This window comes from Mycteria americana, chromosome 9 (genome assembly GCF_035582795.1).
Source record: "Mycteria americana isolate JAX WOST 10 ecotype Jacksonville Zoo and Gardens chromosome 9, USCA_MyAme_1.0, whole genome shotgun sequence".
Lineage (NCBI taxonomy): Eukaryota > Metazoa > Chordata > Aves > Ciconiiformes > Ciconiidae > Mycteria > Mycteria americana.
This window is the reverse complement of record NC_134373.1, coordinates 726,661-747,461: the sequence shown is the minus strand read 5'-3', so window position 1 is coordinate 747,461 and position 20,801 is coordinate 726,661. Positions and strand designations below refer to the sequence as shown.

General features: G+C 54.6%; 1 protein-coding gene across 24 annotated transcripts in view; it reads left to right on the top strand.

Moving 5' to 3' along the window:
* PCBP3 (poly(rC) binding protein 3) overlaps positions 1-20,055 on the top strand; it is a 61,988-nt gene extending 41,933 nt beyond the window's left edge. For 7 of the 24 annotated variants that reach the window (XM_075512099.1, XM_075512087.1, XM_075512076.1 and 4 more), the window contains 5 exons: positions 2,286-2,364; positions 3,138-3,197; positions 6,108-6,160; positions 9,156-9,325; positions 19,645-20,054. In XM_075512099.1, the coding sequence (XP_075368214.1) occupies positions 2,286-2,364; positions 3,138-3,197; positions 6,108-6,160; positions 9,156-9,325; positions 19,645-19,690 (408 nt within the window). In that variant the 3' untranslated portion in view covers positions 19,691-20,054. Of the gene's footprint in view, positions 1-2,285; positions 2,365-3,137; positions 3,198-6,107; positions 6,161-9,155; positions 9,326-11,126; positions 12,065-19,644 lie in introns of those variants that run through there. The other 17 variants (XM_075512095.1, XM_075512084.1, XM_075512077.1 and 14 more) reach the window with 14 other exon arrangements.
* The last annotated feature ends 746 nt before the right edge of the window (positions 20,056-20,801 follow it).

The following is a 20,801-nucleotide window of genomic DNA, read 5'->3' as shown; positions in this document are numbered from 1 at the left end:
TAAAATGGAAGCTCCTGCCTTGATTTTCTCCCCTGGGAAAAACCCCCAGGTCAGTAGGAGTTTTGGCTCATGAAGGGCTTCAGCATTGCCTGGGTACTCGTAAGCCGTTCGGGATGTGATGTGTAGCTCCCTGCCTTCACAAAATTTGCAATGGGAGATGAAAGGACAGCCGTGGCAGTTAGGATTCAGGGGCATTTGGGAGCGAAATAAATGTTGAGCGCAGGAAACCTCCCCAGCCAGGGCATCGCTCCTGGGTACGCACCAGGCTGGCAGCAGATGAGATGTAACCAGGCATTGCTGTGGGTGCCTAGGGACGCTCGGTTGTACGTTGGTTCCAGCACTGCTGTCCTGCCCTGTGCTGTCCCTCCCAGCAGCGCCGGGGGGGGAACTGCCCTCTGGTCTGCAGGGAAAACCAGAGTTTGAAGAAATGGTCTCAGGTTTTTGCTTTCAGCTTTTCCCGGGAAACGGGCGAGGAGGTGTTTCATGCACTGCAAGCGTTCACGTAGCAGCTTTCACTTTAATGCCTAGGTATGGCCATCCTCTCCTCTTGCAGGCTTTTTTCATTGCTCTTATTACGAGTGTTTGCTAAATACCACTATCCAAACTATGTCTTAAAAATATGTTAGATCAGGATTAGAAAAGATTTTGGTGTCTCCCCGGGCAGGCAAAGCAGGACCCCTGCCCCAGAGCCCGAGGGGCTCTGCCTCCCCAGTGCTCCTCAGCAGTGCCGGCAAAGAGGTAGGACGTTTCATCTGGAGTCCTGCTGGTGGGACCGGTTGTAACGAGGAGTTCCGCAAACAGGGCACGCCTGGGTTTAATTTGGTAGAAAACGGGGAAGTTCTTAAATTAAAAAGTGGCAAATGCTGATATCCCTGCTACCTGCAGGAGCGGTGGCATGCCCGGTCCTATCCAGAGCTGACTGTTTCGGCAGGAACCCGCCGTAGGGCGTCCTCAGCTCATTTTCCGTGCTGCACAGGGAGAGACGTGCACGTGCCTCGTCTCGTGCGAGACCTCTCCCCCGAGCCGGCGGAGGCTGGAAGTCCTCACGCCTCTGCCAGGCAGGGCTCCCTGGGGTACCCCTCCAGGGACTCGCAGGCGTTTCCCCTCCCCGCTGCCTCCCTCCGGTCTCTCCCCCGGTGTGCTCAGCCCCCCGGGTCTGCTCCCTCCAGTGCTTCCCCCTCACCGCTGCCGGCCAGACCTCCCCGCGCTCCCTCCCCAGCCATGCTGCAGGAGCAAGGAGGTTTTTGAGTATTGTTTTCCCCCAAACGTGGAAATCATAACTCCTGCCTCTCCCTCGCTGGGGAGGGGATGGGTGCAACGAGCGGTTTGTGTTTGGGGGATGATGCGATCCTGGCAACCCTCTGAGCACCTGTGAAATTGCCGAGCGGGAGGTGATACAGACCCTCCCTCCTGCTCACTGCCAGACTTCAGCCCAGTTTGTTTTATTTTCTTTTGTTTTCTTTTTTTTTTTTCTTTTTAATTTGGAGACTAAAACAGAGCACAAAATGTATTCCAAACAAACTCTTCTCTATGCAACTGCTTCCTGACGGGGCACAAAAACCTGCCCGGCACAACAAGGGATACAAGGATCTGAAATACCTACTGGTCATGGCTGAAGCCCGTATTGCCCCGTACTGCTAAGGGGCTTGTGCTCGTAACGAGCTGACGTTAAGAGTTTGTCCATCTCCCGGAGGCGTTTCCCATTAGAGGCGCAGCACGAGAGCGTTTGCTGCAGGGACACGTGGTCACGATGCAGCTCCAGCAGCACAAAGAGGGTCTTCTGGCTGCTGGCACATGATGGCCACCAGCCTGGCAGTGCCTTTGAGATGGCTCCTCTGCTCTAAAGCTACCCTGAAGCGAGCAGCAGCCTCTGGTTGCCGGTTGCGAAGCCCGGCAGGGGAAGGCAGCGGCTGGAAGCACCGTAGGCAGCAGCCCTGCCACTGCTGCAGCAGCCGGCCGTGCGCCGAGGTGACCGCTCGCTCGCAGCGAAGGAGCTGAACCGTTTGACGAGGGGTGGAGACTAAGAATGGGCTTCTTGCTGGTATCGTACTTCAGACCCTGACCAAGCACTTCTGCAAAAGATTTGGGCTTTATTGCATTTTACCCAGGCCAAGTCCTTCTGCTAATGTTTTTGCCATGTCTCACCATGGCTTCCTGGTTTGTTTTTTTTTTTGTTTTGTTTTCTTTTTTTCCTTCCGTTATAATTTGGTTCTTGATTTTCGGTGTGACTTGTTGTACTCTATGACAATAACCTTCTTAGCTCTAATGTCCCTCCTACCCCTCAGCAGTTGACCAAGCTCCACCAGTTGGCTATGCAGCAAACCCCCTTTACTCCCCTTGGACAGACCACCCCCGCTTTCCCTGGTACGTACCCACACGCCCTTTCTAGATATCCTTCTCTTCTTACCTGTAGAGTTTCTCTCTCTTTCTAAACTCATGCTATTTAATGGAAACAGGCAGGGCAAGTAAAACTGAAGTTGCAATGTCCATGGGGAAAGGTTAACAGGGAGACAGGACGGATGTTTGGGGGTTACGGTCCTCACGGGCGAGCTCTCAGCCATTAACCGTGCATGCCTGGACTGCTCCTGCAAAGCCACGCTTACCTTGCTCCCAGCTTTGCTGGCTTTCCCAGCAGAAGTGATGAGCACCAGTCTCCCATCCTTCCCTGCCCAGAGGAGGTAGCATCTCCTGCCGTGCACTGATCCGGACCCTAGTGGGGCATCCCCGCTTCCCCGGGGGGAACGGCTCGGTGCCGGCCGGGGATGCTGCCCCGATGTCTGCAGGGAGCGGTGCCGAGCCGGGCAAGACGGCACCCCCGTGCTGGGGAGAGTGATGGGAAGGAGCTGCTGTCGTAGGGAGCCGCGTTGACGGGAGGACAGCCAGCCCCGGCGTGGCTCAGCAGCCTCGTCCCCAAGGCTGGCATTGCAGTTAACGCATTTCATGGTGACCTGGGAAGCAGATAGAGCGCAGGGGATGGAGATACTTAAAGTACCTTTGTTTACTCGGTGGTCAAAATGCCAGTTGGAAATGCCTTTTCTGACAGTATGTTCATCATATTTTGAGCTTCCTAGATGAAGTGACATTGCTTATCTCCTCGAAGGCAAAAGCATTAAACCTGTTTCTTCTTTGCTCTTCAGGAGAAAAGCTGCCCTTACATTCCTCCGAAGAAGCTCAAAATCTGATGGGCCAATCATCAGGTAAAACACAAAGCTACAGGGAAATAAGCAGGCTTCTGTTGAAATATATTTCTTAAATAGGACTGTGCCATTGTTGTGCTCCTAGATAAATTGTGGTATTTGTGGAGAAGACGGCAGGTTTTCTTGGTTGGCAGGGAGAGACCAGGCAGCGCTGTGCCTGCCGTTCTGCTTTGTACAGCATGTCAGAAGAAAAGTGCCTGGAGTTTATTGCCTAGGTTTTTGATGTTTGCGTATAACTGCCATCCTTGTAACAGAAAGACATCAGAGTCATTGCCCTTATTCTTTCATTTAATTTTGCGTAAACTTTGCTCAGAAACAGTAGAAAAACGCCTGTGGGAACGGAAACAAAACACAATTTTAGCCATCTCTAAGCCATTCAGGGTCAGCTGCATTTTTAGTGGGACAGGACCCTGAGGAGCCAAAGCATGGCTGTAACCTTGGAGAAATTTTGATATCAAATGTCCTGCACATCCATATGTGCCGAACGTGCTTATCTTTTATAATCTACCATTGCTTAGAGAAGTTATCCTGAGACCTGGAGGCTCGTAGGCGATGTGAGCCAGACCCCCCCTGGATGTACCTGGGGCACATGCGTGCTCTATGGCCAGCCAAGGTGCATCACATGCATGCCTCAAAAGAGTCTGGGGACATCGCCCAACTATGAAAGCAAATGTAACCCAAGTAAATAGACCCCACAAGACTATAGCAAAAATAGGTTTCATGATACCATCTTCCACAGCCTTGTTTTCTGTGTGCCTTGCTTTGCCCTTTGCCATCACCCATGGCACTAATCCTGCCCTGACCCCCCCCATTACAGCTGTGGGGACTGCATGCGCGTATCAGAGAGGGAGGATCTGGTGTGCTAAAATAAACAATCTCCAGGTAACGGAGAAGGATGTGGCCATTCCTCAGTGGCTGTCGTGATGCAGAGGGTGATGCAGTACCATGGCACCGCATGCCCCACGAGCTTTCAGCAGCGCCCGTGGCATCTGAGCATGGGGCGGGAGGCCCTCTCTACGAATCTGAGGAGCCCAGCCTGCACTTCCAAAGACCCCTGGGTGCCAGCCCAGGTGCTCTGCTCCCTTCAGAAGACATTTTCTGCCATACCCAGGCTGCTACCGAGCTGAACCTTATAACGCATGGCCGAGAGGCGGGGACATCTGCACCCTGGGGGACATGTCTTTGTATTAGGTGCAGTCCATCTTGCCCTAGACTGCGAGGAGGCTTGGCATGAAAGATGGTCCAGGGCTGGTGAAACGTGTGCTATAAAGTCAGCGTTAAGCATTGCCCACTGGGTAAAACCTGGGCAGGAGCTGTTTTGTGCAGTCTTTGGCATTAGTGTACCCAGCAGGGGTGAAGGAGGGCATAGGGCTGCTGAGTGGAGGATTTGTGTCCCCATTCCCTGCCTTTTTGTATGCTCCTGAGTGAAAAACGTGGTAGAGAGACTTCCTGCAAGCGGGTGCCTGGGCGGTGTACCCAGGCGTTGCGTCTCTGTAAAGGAGGTGCATGTGCGAAAGTGCAGGAATCATGCAAGGGCGAATCGAGGATACCTGATATTCTCCTTTCTAGGGGTGATGCTCAAATGGGATTGCAACCTAAGGCTTCATTTTAGCATTTTAGAAATCTTGCTTTGACAGTGCCGGTACCCAGACAGACATCAGTTCAGGGTTTTAAAACCTGGGTGGCTGTTGCTGGCAAAACTGGGTGGGAGCACCTCTTCTGCGGCGCAGAGGGCCTTGATGGAAATGCAGACCATCAAAACTTGGCCATTGCTTGGAGAAGTTCCTCAGCGTGGTTAAGGCAGTGGCATAGTGCCGTGCAGCGTTAGGAAGCCCTGGTGGATTGGGTGACTAGGAATTCGGTGCTGCTACTGACTTGTGTTGTAGCAGCCCAGCACTTCCAGTCTCCTTGTGCTTCTTTTCTCTGCACCCCCTTACTCTGCACAAATGTCTTGGACTCTTGCACACACTGCTCTTAAAGGCCTTCCTCGGTAGTTCATATCATATGGATAAGGGTTTTTTTTGACGTTACTGCAAATTCCTCTTAGCCACTAGACAGCTTCTCTCTTGCAGATTTGCAATAGGACGTCCCTGCTTCAGCATTGAGGTGACTTAATATGGAAACCTGTGGGAGAGGCAAGCTTCAGCCTGGCCTAGGAGCGTTACAGCATGCTGTCCTCTTGCCTCTGGGGCTGCACACACAGGGTAGCCTGCTGGCTACGTACTGTTTGCCATGCTTTCCCTTGGGAGTAAGAGGGACTATCAGTCCCAGGTCCAGCTAGCATGCATGTCTTAGCAGTCTGCCTTAAATTCAGCATGCAAGTCTGTGGGGCTTTAACTTGCAAAGTGCTTTGCAGGCTGCCCTGTGCTGGCACCACCGGATCCCCCAGGGAAACCGGTTTTGGGGTGCCAAGCCGCTGTTGTAAGCAAGTGGCTCTGTGCTGCTGTGTCCAGAGAGGGCTGGAGGGTGCGTGGACAACCCTCCCACTGGCAGGCTGTCTTGCCTCTAGGGTTGGGTTTGCCAGCCAGCAGGCTGTCTGCTGCTGTGTGGAGGAGGAAAGGTGCTTTTCCACCTCTGTCAGATGCTCCCCAGCGATGCTGCAACCTTGTGCTGTAATGCACCCTCCTCTGAAGCCATTCCCAGTGGGAGGATGGAGGGTGGGAAGCGAGGCACTCATGGGGCAGCGCCTGCGAGGCCAGCTCGAGGGATGCAGGGGAAGGTGGCACCCAGCTCCAGAAGAGTCAGGTAGCAACTGTCTTCCTCCTCCTTGTACCAGAGTGTGTGATCCCCTTCCCCTCCCGGCCCCGGAGCAGGACGCAGCCTTGGCAGTGTTGACTGTTGCGGGAAAGCAGCGGAGCTCCACCGTGCTGCCTCTGCAAGCTATAACCATTTTCCCTTGCCTATGCCCAGGTTTGGATGCCAGTCCCCCGGCCAGTACTCATGAACTCACCATTCCCAATGATGTAAGTAAATCCAAGTGCTTCCTCGGGGTGTGTGTGTGTGTGTGTGTATACACACATACGTGTGTGTGTGTGTATAAACTGCAGGCATATGACTTTGTTAAATATGTTTAGAGATGCCCCTTCCCCAGGTTCACTCATGCTATGTGCGTTCTCTTGGAGATCAGCCTGCAGCATAAATCACCCGTTGGACTTTACCCCGTCGGTAGCTTTCCTAGGTACAATCCTCCTTAATGCTCCTTTTCCCTTTCCAAGTGAACTCAGTGCTCATGAAGCATGCCCAGTTGACAGCACTGAAAGGGGAGAGAGCTCCCGAGCCGGCCCCGATTAAACTATAATTGCTTAATCTAGCACTGGCAGACCTGAGACGATGTTTCAACTCAAGCGTAGTTACTGGGGGGGGGGGGGGGGGGGGGTTGAAGACGAGGTAAGTAAATAGTGTTTCTGATGCCACAAAGTGCCACACAAGCATCTGAAGGACAGTGCGTCTCATCTTAGTACTGCTAGCAGGCAGCTTTTGGGTCTTATAGATGGAGGCATTGTGGTAAAGTGGATGTTGGACTGGGATATTCGCTGGGAGGAGGCTGGAGTCACACGGGGCACTGAGCAGTGCGAGGAGGGTGCTTGGGGATGCTCAGGTGGGATGGGGTGGGATGGAGAGCCCAACACAGCCGGCACCTGGATCCAAGGGTCTCACTTGCTTCTGGACTGGCCTACTGGTTTCCATGTGTTGATAACCAGTGGGCACTCAAATCAGGATCAGGGCAAGTCGGGGGATGACTTCCAGTCTCTGTCCCTGTCTCCATCACCTGCAAGCACCTTCAGCCCATCCTCATCAGGAGTTTCTGGATCAGGTCTGGCAGCTGTTGCCACTTCTTCCTGCTGTTCACCAACGCGTGGCAGTGCAAGGGAAGGGCAGTGAGCCTGGCTGCAAGCTGCTGGGACCTCCGCTTCTACGGGACACTTGCGAGGCCTCCTTCCACCTGAGAGATGCAGCAGTGAAACAGCTTCTGAGCATCTGCCAGCTGAAACCCTCGGAGATGCTTCACCCCGGGGCTAACCGCTGTGGGAGAGCTCTGCAGAGGAGCCCGTGGGAGATGGCGGCAGAGCTGATCCCAGGTCTGCTTCTGTCCATCCAGCGAGGACCCCCTCCAGCAGGCTGTGGGGAGCTCTGCAAGTGCTCCCGAGGTTGCAACAGCCACGTCTGTCAAGCGTGGGGGACCGTGGCCCTGGCAGCAACGAGAGCATCTTCAGGAATATCAAGTGACCCCTCGCAAAGGGGCCTTTCCTCCCCTTTAACATGCCAAGGGACCTGCCACGGGACCCAGGAGCACTCAGATCATTCGCTCACTAAAAGACCAGCTCTCATCAGACCTGCACAGCGTTAAATATCATAGCCTGCATCTTTCTGCCTGCTGAAAAAATGCCTCCTTAGCTCTACCTCCTGTCATTTTGAAGGCTCTGAAATTCCCATTGCTACCTTTCCAGGAAGCAGAGGACAGGTTTGGGTTTCTTAAAGCAAAGGGTCTACAGGCATGTTTTACTGGTGTAGATCAGCTTGTGGTTGCGCTGCAAAGAGAGGAGAGTTGAAGGAAAGCTGATGATGAAATTCATCTTGTCACTCCTCTGACTGTCAGAGGATGCCTCTTGAACACGGTGCAGAGATGCTTGGATGTTGCTGAACATCTCTCCAAATAGGTTTGGCTCCTTGGGTCTCTCCAGCTGGTTCCAGCTGTAAGGGATTTTCATTTGCTTAAGCATCTCTGAGTTATTTCTGTGCCATGAAGACCAGGATGGGCAGCTGTTGGGCTGAACATCATGCTGCAGCCCCTGAGATAGTTGATACCCTTCCAGCATGGCAGTGGGGTGTATATTCAGGTCCGTATGGGACAAACTACTAAGGTAGCCCCATGGTCTGACAACAGGACCAGTGAATATTTGGAGGAGTAGTTGTCTCCACTTCTACAGTGACAGAAATACAGCAGCTGCCAAGATGAATGTCCCACATATAAAATTCCCAGGTGCAACCTTGGAGAGGAGCTCAAATGCTGATGGCCAAGAAAAGCATAAAGAAACACCTCATGCCTGTGTTGGTAAAGCTGGACATCTCGGTATGTGTGACCAAGGTGTGGAGGTGCTTGAGAATAGTTTGATGCACAAATGAGCGAGAGCAAAGATGAAGACCATTGAGGAAATTCAAGCCATTGAGGACCATTGAGGAAATTCAAGCCTCCAGCTGGCTCTAATTTTTTCACAAGAGTGTGAAAGACATGATTTTAGTAGGATTCTCCTCTTCTGCCAGTGTCGCAGCCACGTGGTGCTCTCCTGTCAATGGTGTGAACGCCAGTGAGTCCTTGCATTGCACCGAAAGAGCTGAAGGGGGTAAGAGGCAGCGAGGGTGTCCCAGCAGGATAGAAGTGTGGGATGGAGTGAGCAACATGAAGCTATCAATGGTGTGTGGCTGCACCGGCTGATGAGGGTGCACTTGGGGTTGGGCTGTCCCCAGGGAAGGCGGCGGGCTTGTTTTCTTCTAGTAACATGGCCTGTATAACCATCTTCAGGTTCGCTGTGATTAATGAGGGGATAAGTGTAGAGCACAGTCTGAAACATGACTTATTCCCATCCTTAGACCCTTGCCAAACATGGACCAATTATTAGATCATGAAAATTATTATTATTGAAATGAGCCCGATATAATGCCTTGGCCTTCCTCAAGCCCTCTGAGCTGCCACACATTGTGTGTGGATAATTGAAATTTGTCCCCCAAGGAGCAGAGCAGGGCAGGTTGCTAGACGTGTCCTGGGAGGACCATGCTCCCATGCAGGTGGGATTCACCCCTGGGCTGTCCCTCTCCTGTTTTCATGAGCATTAAGGTCACTTGTGCCCCAGGGCAGAGGGAGGAGGGTTTCTGGCTGGTGCCATGCAGTTGTACTCGTGTGCTGCCGATGGCTGCCAGAGCTGCCGCTTCTCAGACATTCCCTCCGTGCTTTTTTTCTAGCTAATAGGCTGCATAATCGGACGCCAAGGGACCAAAATCAATGAAATTCGGCAGATGTCGGGAGCGCAGATCAAAATCGCCAATGCCACAGAAGGGTCATCGGAGCGCCAAATTACCATCACAGGAACCCCTGCAAACATCAGCCTTGCGCAGTACCTCATCAACGCCAGGTGAGACCCCCCCCGCCGAACTCCACCACCTCCAACCACGGCCGAACCCATCCTGCCGGCACAGTGGGAGCAGCACTCGCTCCCGGCACCGGGGGCCAGGAGGGGCTTCCTGAGGCTGGCTGGGATGGATGGTGGCTTGCTGAGACCTCTAAGTGGGAACCAGACGTCACCAGCGGGACCTCTCAACCCACTGGTGCTTTGGCTGGGGACCGGGAGATGCTTCGCTGCTGGTGGAGCAGCCGCGGGTTGCGCCGGTCGCCTGTCCGCCTGCCACCCTCGCTCGAGGATTTTGCTCGTGGGTGGACAAAATCGTTGCCGTCTTTCCCTGCGGATGAGGCAGGGGACAGGGACAGGGATGGAGCTGAGCCGGTGGTGCGGAGGCATCACTTGGGACCTGCTCGCTGGGATCCCAGCATCACTTATTGCTGCCTCAGAGCCTCTTCTGCGTGCTTCCAGGCCTCCCAAAGGCTTTCCTCCATCCAATGAAAATAATCAGTCCAATAAACGCAAGACACGGGAACGGCCTGATTGCTTCCTTTTCATGCTAAAAAGCTTGGCGCAGCAGAACTTTGCAGGGGCCGAGCGCTCCTGACACGGCCTCTGGCCAGGGGGTAATGCTGCCTGTGCCATGGGGGACCGGGGTCCGGCAAGGGACTGTGAGGGGAGTCTATAGGGGAGGCGTAGCTGGAGAGGGGTTGGGGACCAGCCCCGTGCTGGTAGTGAGCCGTGTCCGGGGTGCTCATGCAGACCGGTTTGCCTGCGTCTACAGACTTGTGGATGGGGAGCTTAAGGGGAGACAGGGCCTTTCACTGGCTTCACACCCGCCTGGCACAGCCGTGCAAGCTGAGGCTGTCCCCCCGTCCATGCCCTCTGCCGCGGGCAGAGTTGGTGCCGTGCCAACCTGCCGCCAGCCCAGGACGTACGTGGCTGTGGGAGGCTGTCGGCAGGGTCCCGAGGATGGGGGGCTGTTGGCGGCGACTCTGACGTTCGTTGGGGTGTGGGCTGGGAGCACCGGTGAGGTCTGTACATGCTTTCTCCTCCTTGCACCCAACCCACCTCAGCCCCAACCTGCAACAGACCTCCACCATCCCGTCCTGCCCTGCTGTCCCGCTGCCTATACCCATGGCACCTCTCCAGCCGCTCAGGAGAGGGACGGGGTCGGCCCCGCGCCTGCGGGCACGGCCAAGCGGCTTTCCCCGCAGCTCCTTGCAAATCCTCCCCACCTCTTGAGACAAGAGAAAGAAAAGAAAAACGAGCAGCTCTTTGTTACTGGGAAGGGCTGGCTGAGCTGCAGCCTGTGCTGTGGCAGAGGCAGAGATGACCTGGTGAGGGGCAGGATGGGGCATAGCTCAGCCTCTTCCATTGTTTCAAAAACCAGAGTAAAACGAAGAACCTGGAGAAGCTGGGGCAGCTGCCTGTCCTCCGTGGGAGGGATGCTGGTAGAAGTCAAGCCATGTGCTGGGATGTCTCCTGACAGCACCCCTGGTGGGTGGCACCTCTGCCACAGCGCAGTGCCAGGGATGGGCATTACCTGGCAGCAGCAACGAGAGGGGAAGGCAGCCAGCCATTGAGCTGGCTCTGTGCTCCAGCCCCCCATGCCCTCCACAGGGACCTCCAAGCCCCGTGCGCTCAAGCCACCCAGTGATGCTCTGCGCCCCGTCTGAGCGCTGGCGGAGCGCAGGGGGCGTAGGCAAGAGGAGGAGTGCTGCCCTGCAGGGTCTTCCTTTTCTTTTCTGCTCCGGATATTAAGCGCTTGTTTTTGTCTCCCCCCCACCCCTCTCTCTGCCCCTGTCTATTCTAGGCTGACGTCTGAGGTCACTGGAATGGGCGCACTCTAATTTCCACCCACCATCCTCCACTCCGCACCACCCGACCCTCTCCAGCCACCGGCACTCCACCCAGCCTGTGCTGCCTGTACATTTACCGTCTTCCCTTTACCTCCACAGATACTCTTTTCTTTACTAACAAATATATATATATATATATAAATACACATGCATATGCACACACTGGAACGTTTCTTTATGAGCTCCTTACTGTGCTCCTGAGGCTGCTCCCGAACTCTTTGGTTATGGTCCTTGTTTTCAGCGTACGGTGTTATTACTTCATCTGCTTTTCGGGGGGTGGGAAGGGGGGTTGTTTTTTTTCTGCTGGTGAGACTTCAGAAGATGATGGGGTCTCTAGTGTCAGTCTAGTGTAGCTATTTACACGTTTGAGTTGACGTTGGCGGTACTTGCTGTAGCCTATGGACGTGTGACGCCACTCAAGAGCTGTGCGTGCTTCAGAGTACTTACTTTTCTCACCGTTCTTCCTTTGATGCTCCCGCTTCGTTCGCTTTGCTTGTCGTGGCTCACGTTTGCGACCTCGCATCCCTGCCCTCAGGGTAAGGCATAGTTTTCACCCCGTGTTATTTGGGAAGCAGAACATGCGGGAGCCAAGCCGATGTGCACGCATGGGTTCACGCGCAGACTTCTCTCTTTGCAACATGGCAGGGTCCAGACAAGCCATTTTTCATACTAAGTGAAGGGGAATCGCACATACACACACAAACGGTCCTCTTTTTTAACTAATAAGCAACTGGAAGTGGGAAGAATTCAGCTGTATGGGATTCACACCCCCAAGGGCCTTTGAAAGCACTCTTCTGACAATCCCCACAAGCAAAACCTTTGGATGATAGCTCAGGAAGCTCTGTGAGCCGGCTGTGTTTGTCGTCGTTTGTGTTCAATAAATGTTTGTGCAGCTCTGCTACCGATGGGCTCCGACTGTTCTTCTCCTGGGTCGCTCCGCCATCTCCAGCCCCATCCTTCCCTCTGCATCCTTCCACACCTTTTTAGCTGCTTGGAGGGAAGGTGGGGGTTGTATACAAACCCGTCATTATTATTATTATTATTGTTATTGTTATTATTATTATTATTATTATCATCATCATCATCATCATCATCATCATGTTATTTTACTTAGAGAAGGTCTCCCTGAGCGATGCACTTCCTGAGTGATTCTAGGCTTTCTTTTTTTGAAGGGGAGGGTGCTTGGCTTGCACAATAGTTTGGTTTTCCCTAAGATTAATTTACGAGTTACAGTACAGCAACAAACATCTCTCACTGCCCCCTTGTCTGGACAGATCTGCCATGTCTGTGCCCCACGCCCTTCCCCAGGACCCTCTATGCCCAGCCCTGCCTCTGGTTCCAGGCTTTACATCTCTCTCCTACCTCTCAAGTAGGGAAAGAAATATATTTTCCATCAGTTAATTTCCTACTGTACAAAATGTATGGTACATGTTTCTCCTGCATTGCAAATGAGGGGATCATGATACAACGTGTCCCCAGGCAGCTAAAGCGGCCACACAATACATTTTTGCACAGTACCACATGGGAAATATATTGTTTTTCCAGGTGAGCCCCAAGACTCCATGGCCTTTCCCTCTCCTCTTCTCCTAGTGCTGGCAGGCACTGCTGGCAGCTCCCTCCTCTTCTCCTGCTGGGATGCTGGACCACTTCTCCTCCTGGCTCTAAGTGCTGACTGCCTGGCGCTCGGGCAGGGCACTCGGAGCTCCCCTGGGCTGCGGAGGGGACCCCAGGTGATGCCACCGCATCAGTGGAGCCAGGGATGAGCGGGGGGTTACGGGCTCCAGCCCCAGCGCAGTGGCTAGTGCAGCTGCTTGGCAGCTGACAGGGATGATAGCACGGCTCAGAGAGGGCGAAGGGAGTGAGTTTGCTTGTGCGAGACAGCACATGCCTGCTCCCTGCATGTACCAGGCAGCATCGTCACCTTTCCTTAGAGGTCTGTTCCCCCAGCCCAGGAGCCCACTGCTGGCAAAGCTCCAGAAAGGTGGAGGTGGCTGCCGGCCTACCTTTCTGGCAGCCACCGGGCATCTGCGAGTCACTCAGCCTGGGTGTTGTAAAACCCACGTGTGCTCAGCTCTCTGGAGCATTTCAAGCCTCTGCGTTTAAAGGTGCTTCCAGCTCCTTCATAAGATGCTTTGCTGCCCTTTCCCAACTCCTTGCTCTGCTCTCCCTGGCAGTTTGGATTCAGCTGTGCCTTTCATGTGGTCCAACATCTGAACATGCTCAAGAACATCCTCTTATTCCCCGTCTGGGGGAGCAGGTGCTTTGGGCAGCACCACGGGGGCTCAGGTGGAGCCCGTAAGCTCCCCCAGGGAGGGGCAGCAGCCTCCCTTGTGTTTGTGCTGATGCTGGAGAGAGAGGGAGCCCAGGCACCAAATGTTGCCTCCCCCAAGTTGCAGACTGGCCACAGCAAGCACAGAGCCACTTGCCAAGGTGGTAAGTCAGCTGTGGGCAACTGGCACTCCTCATCCTCTCCTGTTCCTCGCTCTGGTCTAGCCCAAGTATTTTTCCTGTTGAAAGAACAAAATACCTGTGTGTGAGACCCAGCAGGAAAATAACGAACCGTCAGCATTCCAGAGCCATCAGGGTAGCCTGGGCGGTGAGCTGGGGTATGTGCCAGCCAGCAAAAGCTCCACGTCCCACTGCCACCACCCCCAAGCAAAGTGACGGCAGCCAGTGGCCTGGAGCGATGCCCCCCTCGGAGAGGGATGGTGCACAGAGGGAGCCGGCCCATCCCACCACGGCTCGGCTCTCCCATGGGGCTGCAGGACAAGCTGGAGCATGAGCAGATCTTGCAGGTGATGGAGGCACATGGAAAGCAACCAAGGTGCATGGCGGGAGCAGCCTGCCTCTTCTTGCGCTGCTTTCTTGGCACGTGGGAGCACTTTAAAGTGCTGGCACACAGGGCGCAGTCAGAAAGCAGCAGCAGCACCGTGTCGACCCAGACTGAGAAATGCATCACAAGCCAACGTGTTTGCGGGACTTGTACATCTGTTGGGCGCTTATGCCCTGGGGAAGGCAGGGGACCTTAACAGAGTGCTAATTGCAATGAATGTGGAAATGGCTTTGCACGGGGACCGGCGGTTTCTGCAGATCACGGCTGCCCTGAATTTCTTTGCTGTATGTGCTGTGCTCCCTGTGCTATTCCCCACCTCTACTGAGACAGTGCTGCCCAAAATAGCAAATGCCAGATTGGGTCTGCCAGATGCAACCGAGCTCAGAGGCTACTAGAGAGAAGGAGCAGACTGCAGCAATACCTCTAGACCCATTCCCATGCCAGTGAACCCGCAGATAACATCCCCCTCTGGGTACCATCCCCACCCCAGCCTGCTGCGATATGTCCGTCACCCAGCGAGACTGTGCCTGCTGGTAAAGCCACCGCAGGAATCGGTGGTGAAGCGGGGGGAGGTCAGATACGAGCATCGCTCTGGCGTCAGGCAGGTATCTGAGCTGTCGTGTCAAGCCGCACGCTGCAGCAAGGACATGGGCTCGTGGGAGCGCTCTGGGGAACGGCGCACGGGGCCGCGGGGGGGCAAGGGACAGTCCCAGCGGTAGTGGCCACCGTACAGGAGCGCCGCGTCCTTGCAGCCTTGGCTCGGCGTGGAGCAGCGGGAGAGCGTCACAAATCTTCCAGCACCTAGATAAAAAGCAGCGCTGCTCGGGATGTGGTTTTTAAGGAACATTGCTGAAATGTGCCGTCCTGGAGGTCAGAGCATGGGGCTGGGTTTTGCCTTCTCCTCATGGCGTTTCACCTCGCTCTATCCGAATGATGTCTGCTTGCTTGATCATTAAATCTTGAAGTATTTCCAAGGGACTTGAGCAGGCAAAGGAGCTTTGATGTACCAAACCAATCACAATTCTGCTTTTTCCTCTGATATAGGATGTTTTTTTGTTTTAGCTATCTGGAGACCATTTATAATAGAAAAAGCCACTTGAGCAACTCTAGCTGGGAAATGCCAGCCCTCCTGCAAACGAAGCCAGGGGTTTCTCAAAGTGGGCATACAAAAAGTGATAAATCTATGCTGGGCCCCTACAATACAAATGCTTATTTGCCTCCCATTGCTCAGGAATCCCCTCCTCAGTGGAGGGAGAGATACGGCCTGGCCTGCTGCCTCTCCCCGCTGTGCAGTTCGGTTTTAGAGGCAGCAGGAAGCAGCTGAGCCCGTTGCTGTAGGGCTGGAGAGAGGGAAGCCTGCGGAAAGCATCGGGTGGGCTCCTGCAGGAGAGGGCGCAGTGAAGGATGCGGTCGCACTGGCGTGGCTGAGGCATCCCTCCCTCTGACATTACCTTTGACTTTGCAACTTCTCTTTGGGGTCACATTTCCCAGTTTATTTTGCAAATTTAAAAAAAAAAAAAAAAAAAGAAACAAAACTCCAGTGGGAATCTAGCAGCTTATCCATCATTATCTGGGCTGGAGTTAGGCCTGGAGAAAGAAGTGTTTAAACAATTGCAGCATCTCCTGGGAACATGTTAATGACAACAACGATAACAACAAAATCAGAAGGAATGTATCAAACAGCTTTGATTTCTTTGCTATGGCTGACAAGGAGATTTGCTGTTTTCTTTGGAGGGAGCCTCAATGTTTTGCTTTTACTTGTGATATGTCTTGGATTTGCATTTTATATGAACTTAAAATGCTCCAGTGATGCATCCACAGCCATGCCACTGGGAAAACATATGCACCTCTCTAATATTGGAGTGAATAGTCAATACAAGGTGAACGTCCCAATTAATCAACAGCATAGCTTTAGTACATTGCTTTTCTCTCTCAAAGCAATGCACTTTATCCAGACAGAATGAGTCAACATTTCTGGAACTAACCGACTTGGTATTACTCAGTCAAACTCTTTGGGAATGCATTATTTTTGTGGGAAACTGTTACCTTGGCAGGAAAGTATTGGTCCAATGCCTCCCCCTGCCCCCGGGGCACGGTGGCTTTCCATCAGAGAGGGGCCAGCTGAAGACGGTGCTCAGCCCCTTGGGCTTCAGCTGAAGGTCTCCACTCTTCCTCATATCCTTCCCAGGTCATGATCCCAAAATTAAGTGTTTGGAGTATTGTTATGCGCATTTTTTTTCCTAGACTGTATTTGCAAATTTAGTACATAATGGGGTTGAAAAAAAAATAGATTGTTTCCCCTAAGGGAAAGTGACTTTCACCAGGGACAATCTTTAAATTTAATACTCTCTTTTAGTTGTAGTTCAGGTTTTTTTTATGTATTCATGCTAGTCACTTTTAATTATGCTAATTTTGAACTCATATTCGATTAGCAAGGGTAATTTCCTCCCTCCAGTGCTGGCAGAGGTAGGGTTTCTGGGGGATCGCTCTGTGCTGTGGGAGGGATGAATCCTTAATCTCATTTTCTTCTTGGCCACAGGGGTGGAAGGATGGTGCGGGCTCAGCACAAACCCTTTCTGACACCTTTCTCATGCTGTTTGCAGAAGCCGAGAGCCCCGCAGCCCATCTCCTCTAACCCTGCATGCCTGCAGCCCCCAGCCCCGGGGAGGTACCCCTGCTCCCCGGCCCTGGGCCCCCCCAGGCTGGTCACTAGATGTCCCCCTTGACCAGCTTTTTGCAGGCATCCCGCTCCAGCTGGGGCGTGGGCAGCATTTGGGCGTGGGGTGCTCCCAGCCGCTGCTCTGTCTGCTTGCAGAAGCCGTGCCACGCTACTGAACTTGAGAAGGGAGTGGGTATTTGTGTCCCCCCGCACTGGTGGCCATCGGTGACATCCACCTAGCAGGATGCTGGCACTGTGTCCCACTGCGGGAAGGGTCCCGTCAGTGCTGGGACCTTCATGGAGACACCCTAGCCCATCTGGGCAAGCACCACGGCTAGCAGCTCCCTTGGCCACGGGTGTCCCCACGCTCTCCAGTTCACCGGTGGCACCAAGGAACGAGGTTGGCGGCACAAGCCCCCACCTTACACTGGCCCAAGCCCATTCGGCCTCCCTGGCCCAGAGTTTCGCAAAAGAAAGACAAGGTTTTGCCAGAGAGGTCCCGAGGGTCTCCAGCCCTCGCTGTCCCCGGGGAGGTCGGCGTGCGCAGGCGGGAAGCACCGTGCCTTGGCTCGTGGCAGGAGTGTCTGCAGCTGGCGCGAGCGCAGAGCTTGGGGTGGAATGACTTGCAGAAAGGTCACCATCTCGGTGCAATTCCCCTGCTCCCATGTCGGACATCACATGGAGCTGGGGCTCTGCTGAGAGGGTCATTTTTGCTTTCCCTTAAAAAAAAAAACGCAGCTGCAGATCTTAATCCGTTGTGCTATGCATTGAACCTCAGGCCTCCATCCAAAGGGTAACGTGGCAGTGACTTTTAGGAAGTACTAAATGTACCAGATGTGCAACTCCTTGGACTCCAGATGTGCAACCCCCCCTGTCCCCCGCTCTGCCTCAGCACAGTTGTCCTGCAAAGAGGAACAAGAGACACCAGATTGCTCAGAAAGCATCCCGCAGACTAAATCTAGCCAAGTGCGAAACCAGACTGGCTCTGGATTCCCACACCCATGTTTAGGCAGTTTAACCACAGGGATGTCTCTTCCCAGAAATGATGCTCGTGCCGGCTCCGCACATGGGGAACAAAACCAGCTCGGAGATGAGCGAGATAAAAATGGAGCGGCGGGAGGAGGCTTCGTTGCTGAGCCCCATGCTGAACCACGGCCTGTTGCTGATTTAAAACATGCGTGCTGTTTCTAGAAGGAACTGCTTTGATCCTGAAAGGGAAAGCCAGGATGTGCATGAGGACTCGAATCTTTGAAGCACTCCCGGAGTGCTGTATTCTGGTTCCCTGTGGGCAGCGTCTCGGCGGCGTTATTTATTCCTGGAGGAAAGCCTGTGTCTAGAGCATTTGTGTCTGGACCAAAAAGGGGACGAGCGACGCTTGGCTCTGGAGCCTCTCTGGGTTTTCATGCTTCAGATGAGACGCCGGGGCGCGGAATGCTGCGGGGAAGCACGGGCATGGTGGCGTGGCGGTGGCAGGCCACCAGCCAGCTGGCAGCATGGCCAAGCACAAAGAGCTCCTGCTCAGGGACAGCGGGCCGGAGGGATGGAGCAGCATTACTCCTGAACTCAGGGTTGCGTGCATGGCTTAGGGTCGAACCACAACGGAAATCCAACAGGATTTCCCAGTGCCAAGGAGAGCAAGACAGCTTCATCACGCGCTCACCCAAAAGCTCTCATTTAGTGGTGTGGGGGTTTTTTTGGTGGGGTCCTTCAGGGAAGAGCTCCCACCCAGACATTGCAATGAGGTAACCTGAGGCTACCGTTGCAGCCGGTGCTGTGGTTTTCCCAAGGGACTTTGCTGTGTGCTACTCAGCACGCAGCCGTGCTCCCAAATCTCTTACGGGAGCGCTGCAGAGGAACGGTGTGCTGCTTCTCACTGCCTATAAAAAGCCAGTTAAAGATGCAAACCTGACACCCCAGAGAAACTGCCATCTCTGTGTTTAAAACAAATTTTCAGTTGCATACTAATATTTCTTTTCTTGCCTCAAGTAGGTTTTCCCTCCAAATATTTCAGGCTGAAATGCAGTGATTTCAAGATGCACAGGATGGTGCAGCACATCTTTAAATGCAGCAATGCTCAGAGGGGTTTTTTGGACTGAAAAAACCATTTGCTCATGTGCACGTGCTCGTGTACCTGGGATGCAAGATTCAGCCTGTGTTGCTCATCCCTGCTGTGCTGGGGCAGCCTGGGGCTGTGTGACCACGGCTCCTTGTTGGCCAGAACATGGGCAGGGTGTGTTTTTTTTCCCTTAGTGCAACACCAAGCACAAAACCTACTCACAGGCTTTCTGCTGTTCGCAGGCAGAGGTGGGGCAGGGGTCTGCGCCTTTCCCCAGTGCTCCTCTCCCGGCTGCGGGCTCCTGTCCATCACCCCCAGCCCCTCGATGCACTCGCCCTTGCCCATCACCCCCAAACCTCGCTGCCTGGGCTGATGGGGGCCAGCAGCACCATCCTCGCAGCCACATTTGCGGGGCAGAGAGAGGCAGGCAGGCAGGCAGGCAGGCAGGCAGGCAGGCAGGGGCAATGCTCAGCCCGGGGACAGCCCACAGCATGCGGCGTGGGGTTGAGGCATTTTTCCTGCACAAAGCCTGTGGCCTCAGTATGTTCAGACAGCTCCTCTGGAGTTCCCAAAAAGCCGCTCTCAGCACCTGGTGAGAGTCCACAAGGCAAGCCCACAGCTTGCCAGGCGACCACCTCGGCTCAGCCGGCAGCCCAGGCTGCTCACGTAGGATGTGTTCCAGTGCGAGCTCCAGTGGCAAAGGGAGGTTTGTGTTGGTGTAGCAGAGCTCAGCCTGGGCACGGCTCACTCAGGCTTGGCCTTCGGGGTGCAGGTGATTTCAACATCCTGCTGGAGAGTTGTTCAGGGCATCGTGCGGGGCCACGTGTCCGCGTAGCCCAAGGCATGGCTGGGGCTGGGAGGGGGAGGCACTGGTGTTGGAGCCTTGGCTGAGCCCTGACCATCTCCCTTGATTGACCCCCCCAGCGCTCCAGACCCTGATCCCCACGGGAGGAACACTTTCACCGCCTGACCGGAGCACTGCAGCGGATGTGGTGCCAGTGGCTGACGTTTGAGCCCCCTCCGAAGACGCTGCCGGCTTCCCGTGAGCTTCTCCCTCTCCTCCGTGGCACCCTTTGGGCCAGCTGCCTGAAGCGCCCGGCCCATGGCTGCACAGACCCTGCTCCCTTGGCTGTGGTATGGGGCAGCGGCGGGACCGGGGGGCTTGAGCAGCAGCTCACAGGAGGACAGCAGCTTGCAGCCAGCGTTCAGCAGTACCTGCTTCTGCGAGCAAGCATTTCCCCATTGCCCCTCTCTGCGCGTCTTTATCACCCCTCGCTCCCCTGCCGCTTTGCAATGTATTTTGTGGCTTATTTGTGTAATTGCAATAAAGCTTTTGTTGCTTGAGGTACCCTCCATGGTTAGCGGGAGGAGATTGGGGTGAGAACAAACAGGGGGTCCCCAGCGGGTGCACACGCTGCTCAGCTGGCACAGCCGTGGCTTGGGCAGCGGGGCGTCCACAGGGAGTGCGGTGGGATGCCGTGGGGCAGCCCAACAGCACAGAAGCCTCTGTGCTCCCGGAAGGGTTAATGAGAAAACTCAGCCCACGCAGGCCGAGAAGCAAACCATGACCGGCTGGAAAAACGGCCTCAGAGCCCTGGCTCCGCTCAGCATCAGGAAATGATCCCGCGCAGGAGCGGGGCTGCCAGGAGGGGAGGGGGAGCGAGATGGGGGGAGCACTAGGAAGAAAATCCAGAGCTTTCCCCGAAGGCGGTGTCGGCCGGGACTCATTATCCGTTGGGAGACGTGTTTATAGCAAGCGTGAGTCACTGCCGGGCCCCTGGATGGGAGCAGTCCACGGCGGGGGCCACCAGCAATTCGGACAGGGTACGGGCTGCCCGTCCAGCCCCACACAATGGCAGCTCTCAAGCTAGGCCCCCCCCGGGCTGCCATGAGCCAGCCGGACCTTAGAGCAGATCCAGTGCTATTTTGGGCCGCTTTGGGACACATGTTTTCTCCCAGATGCTTCATTTCTCACTTGAGAAGCAATGCCAGAGCGCTGCCCCTCCCTGCCACGCGACCAGCCCCGGCAGCGCCCCTCCATGCCCACCCGTGCCCACCCGTGCCCGCGCCCTTGCATAAAG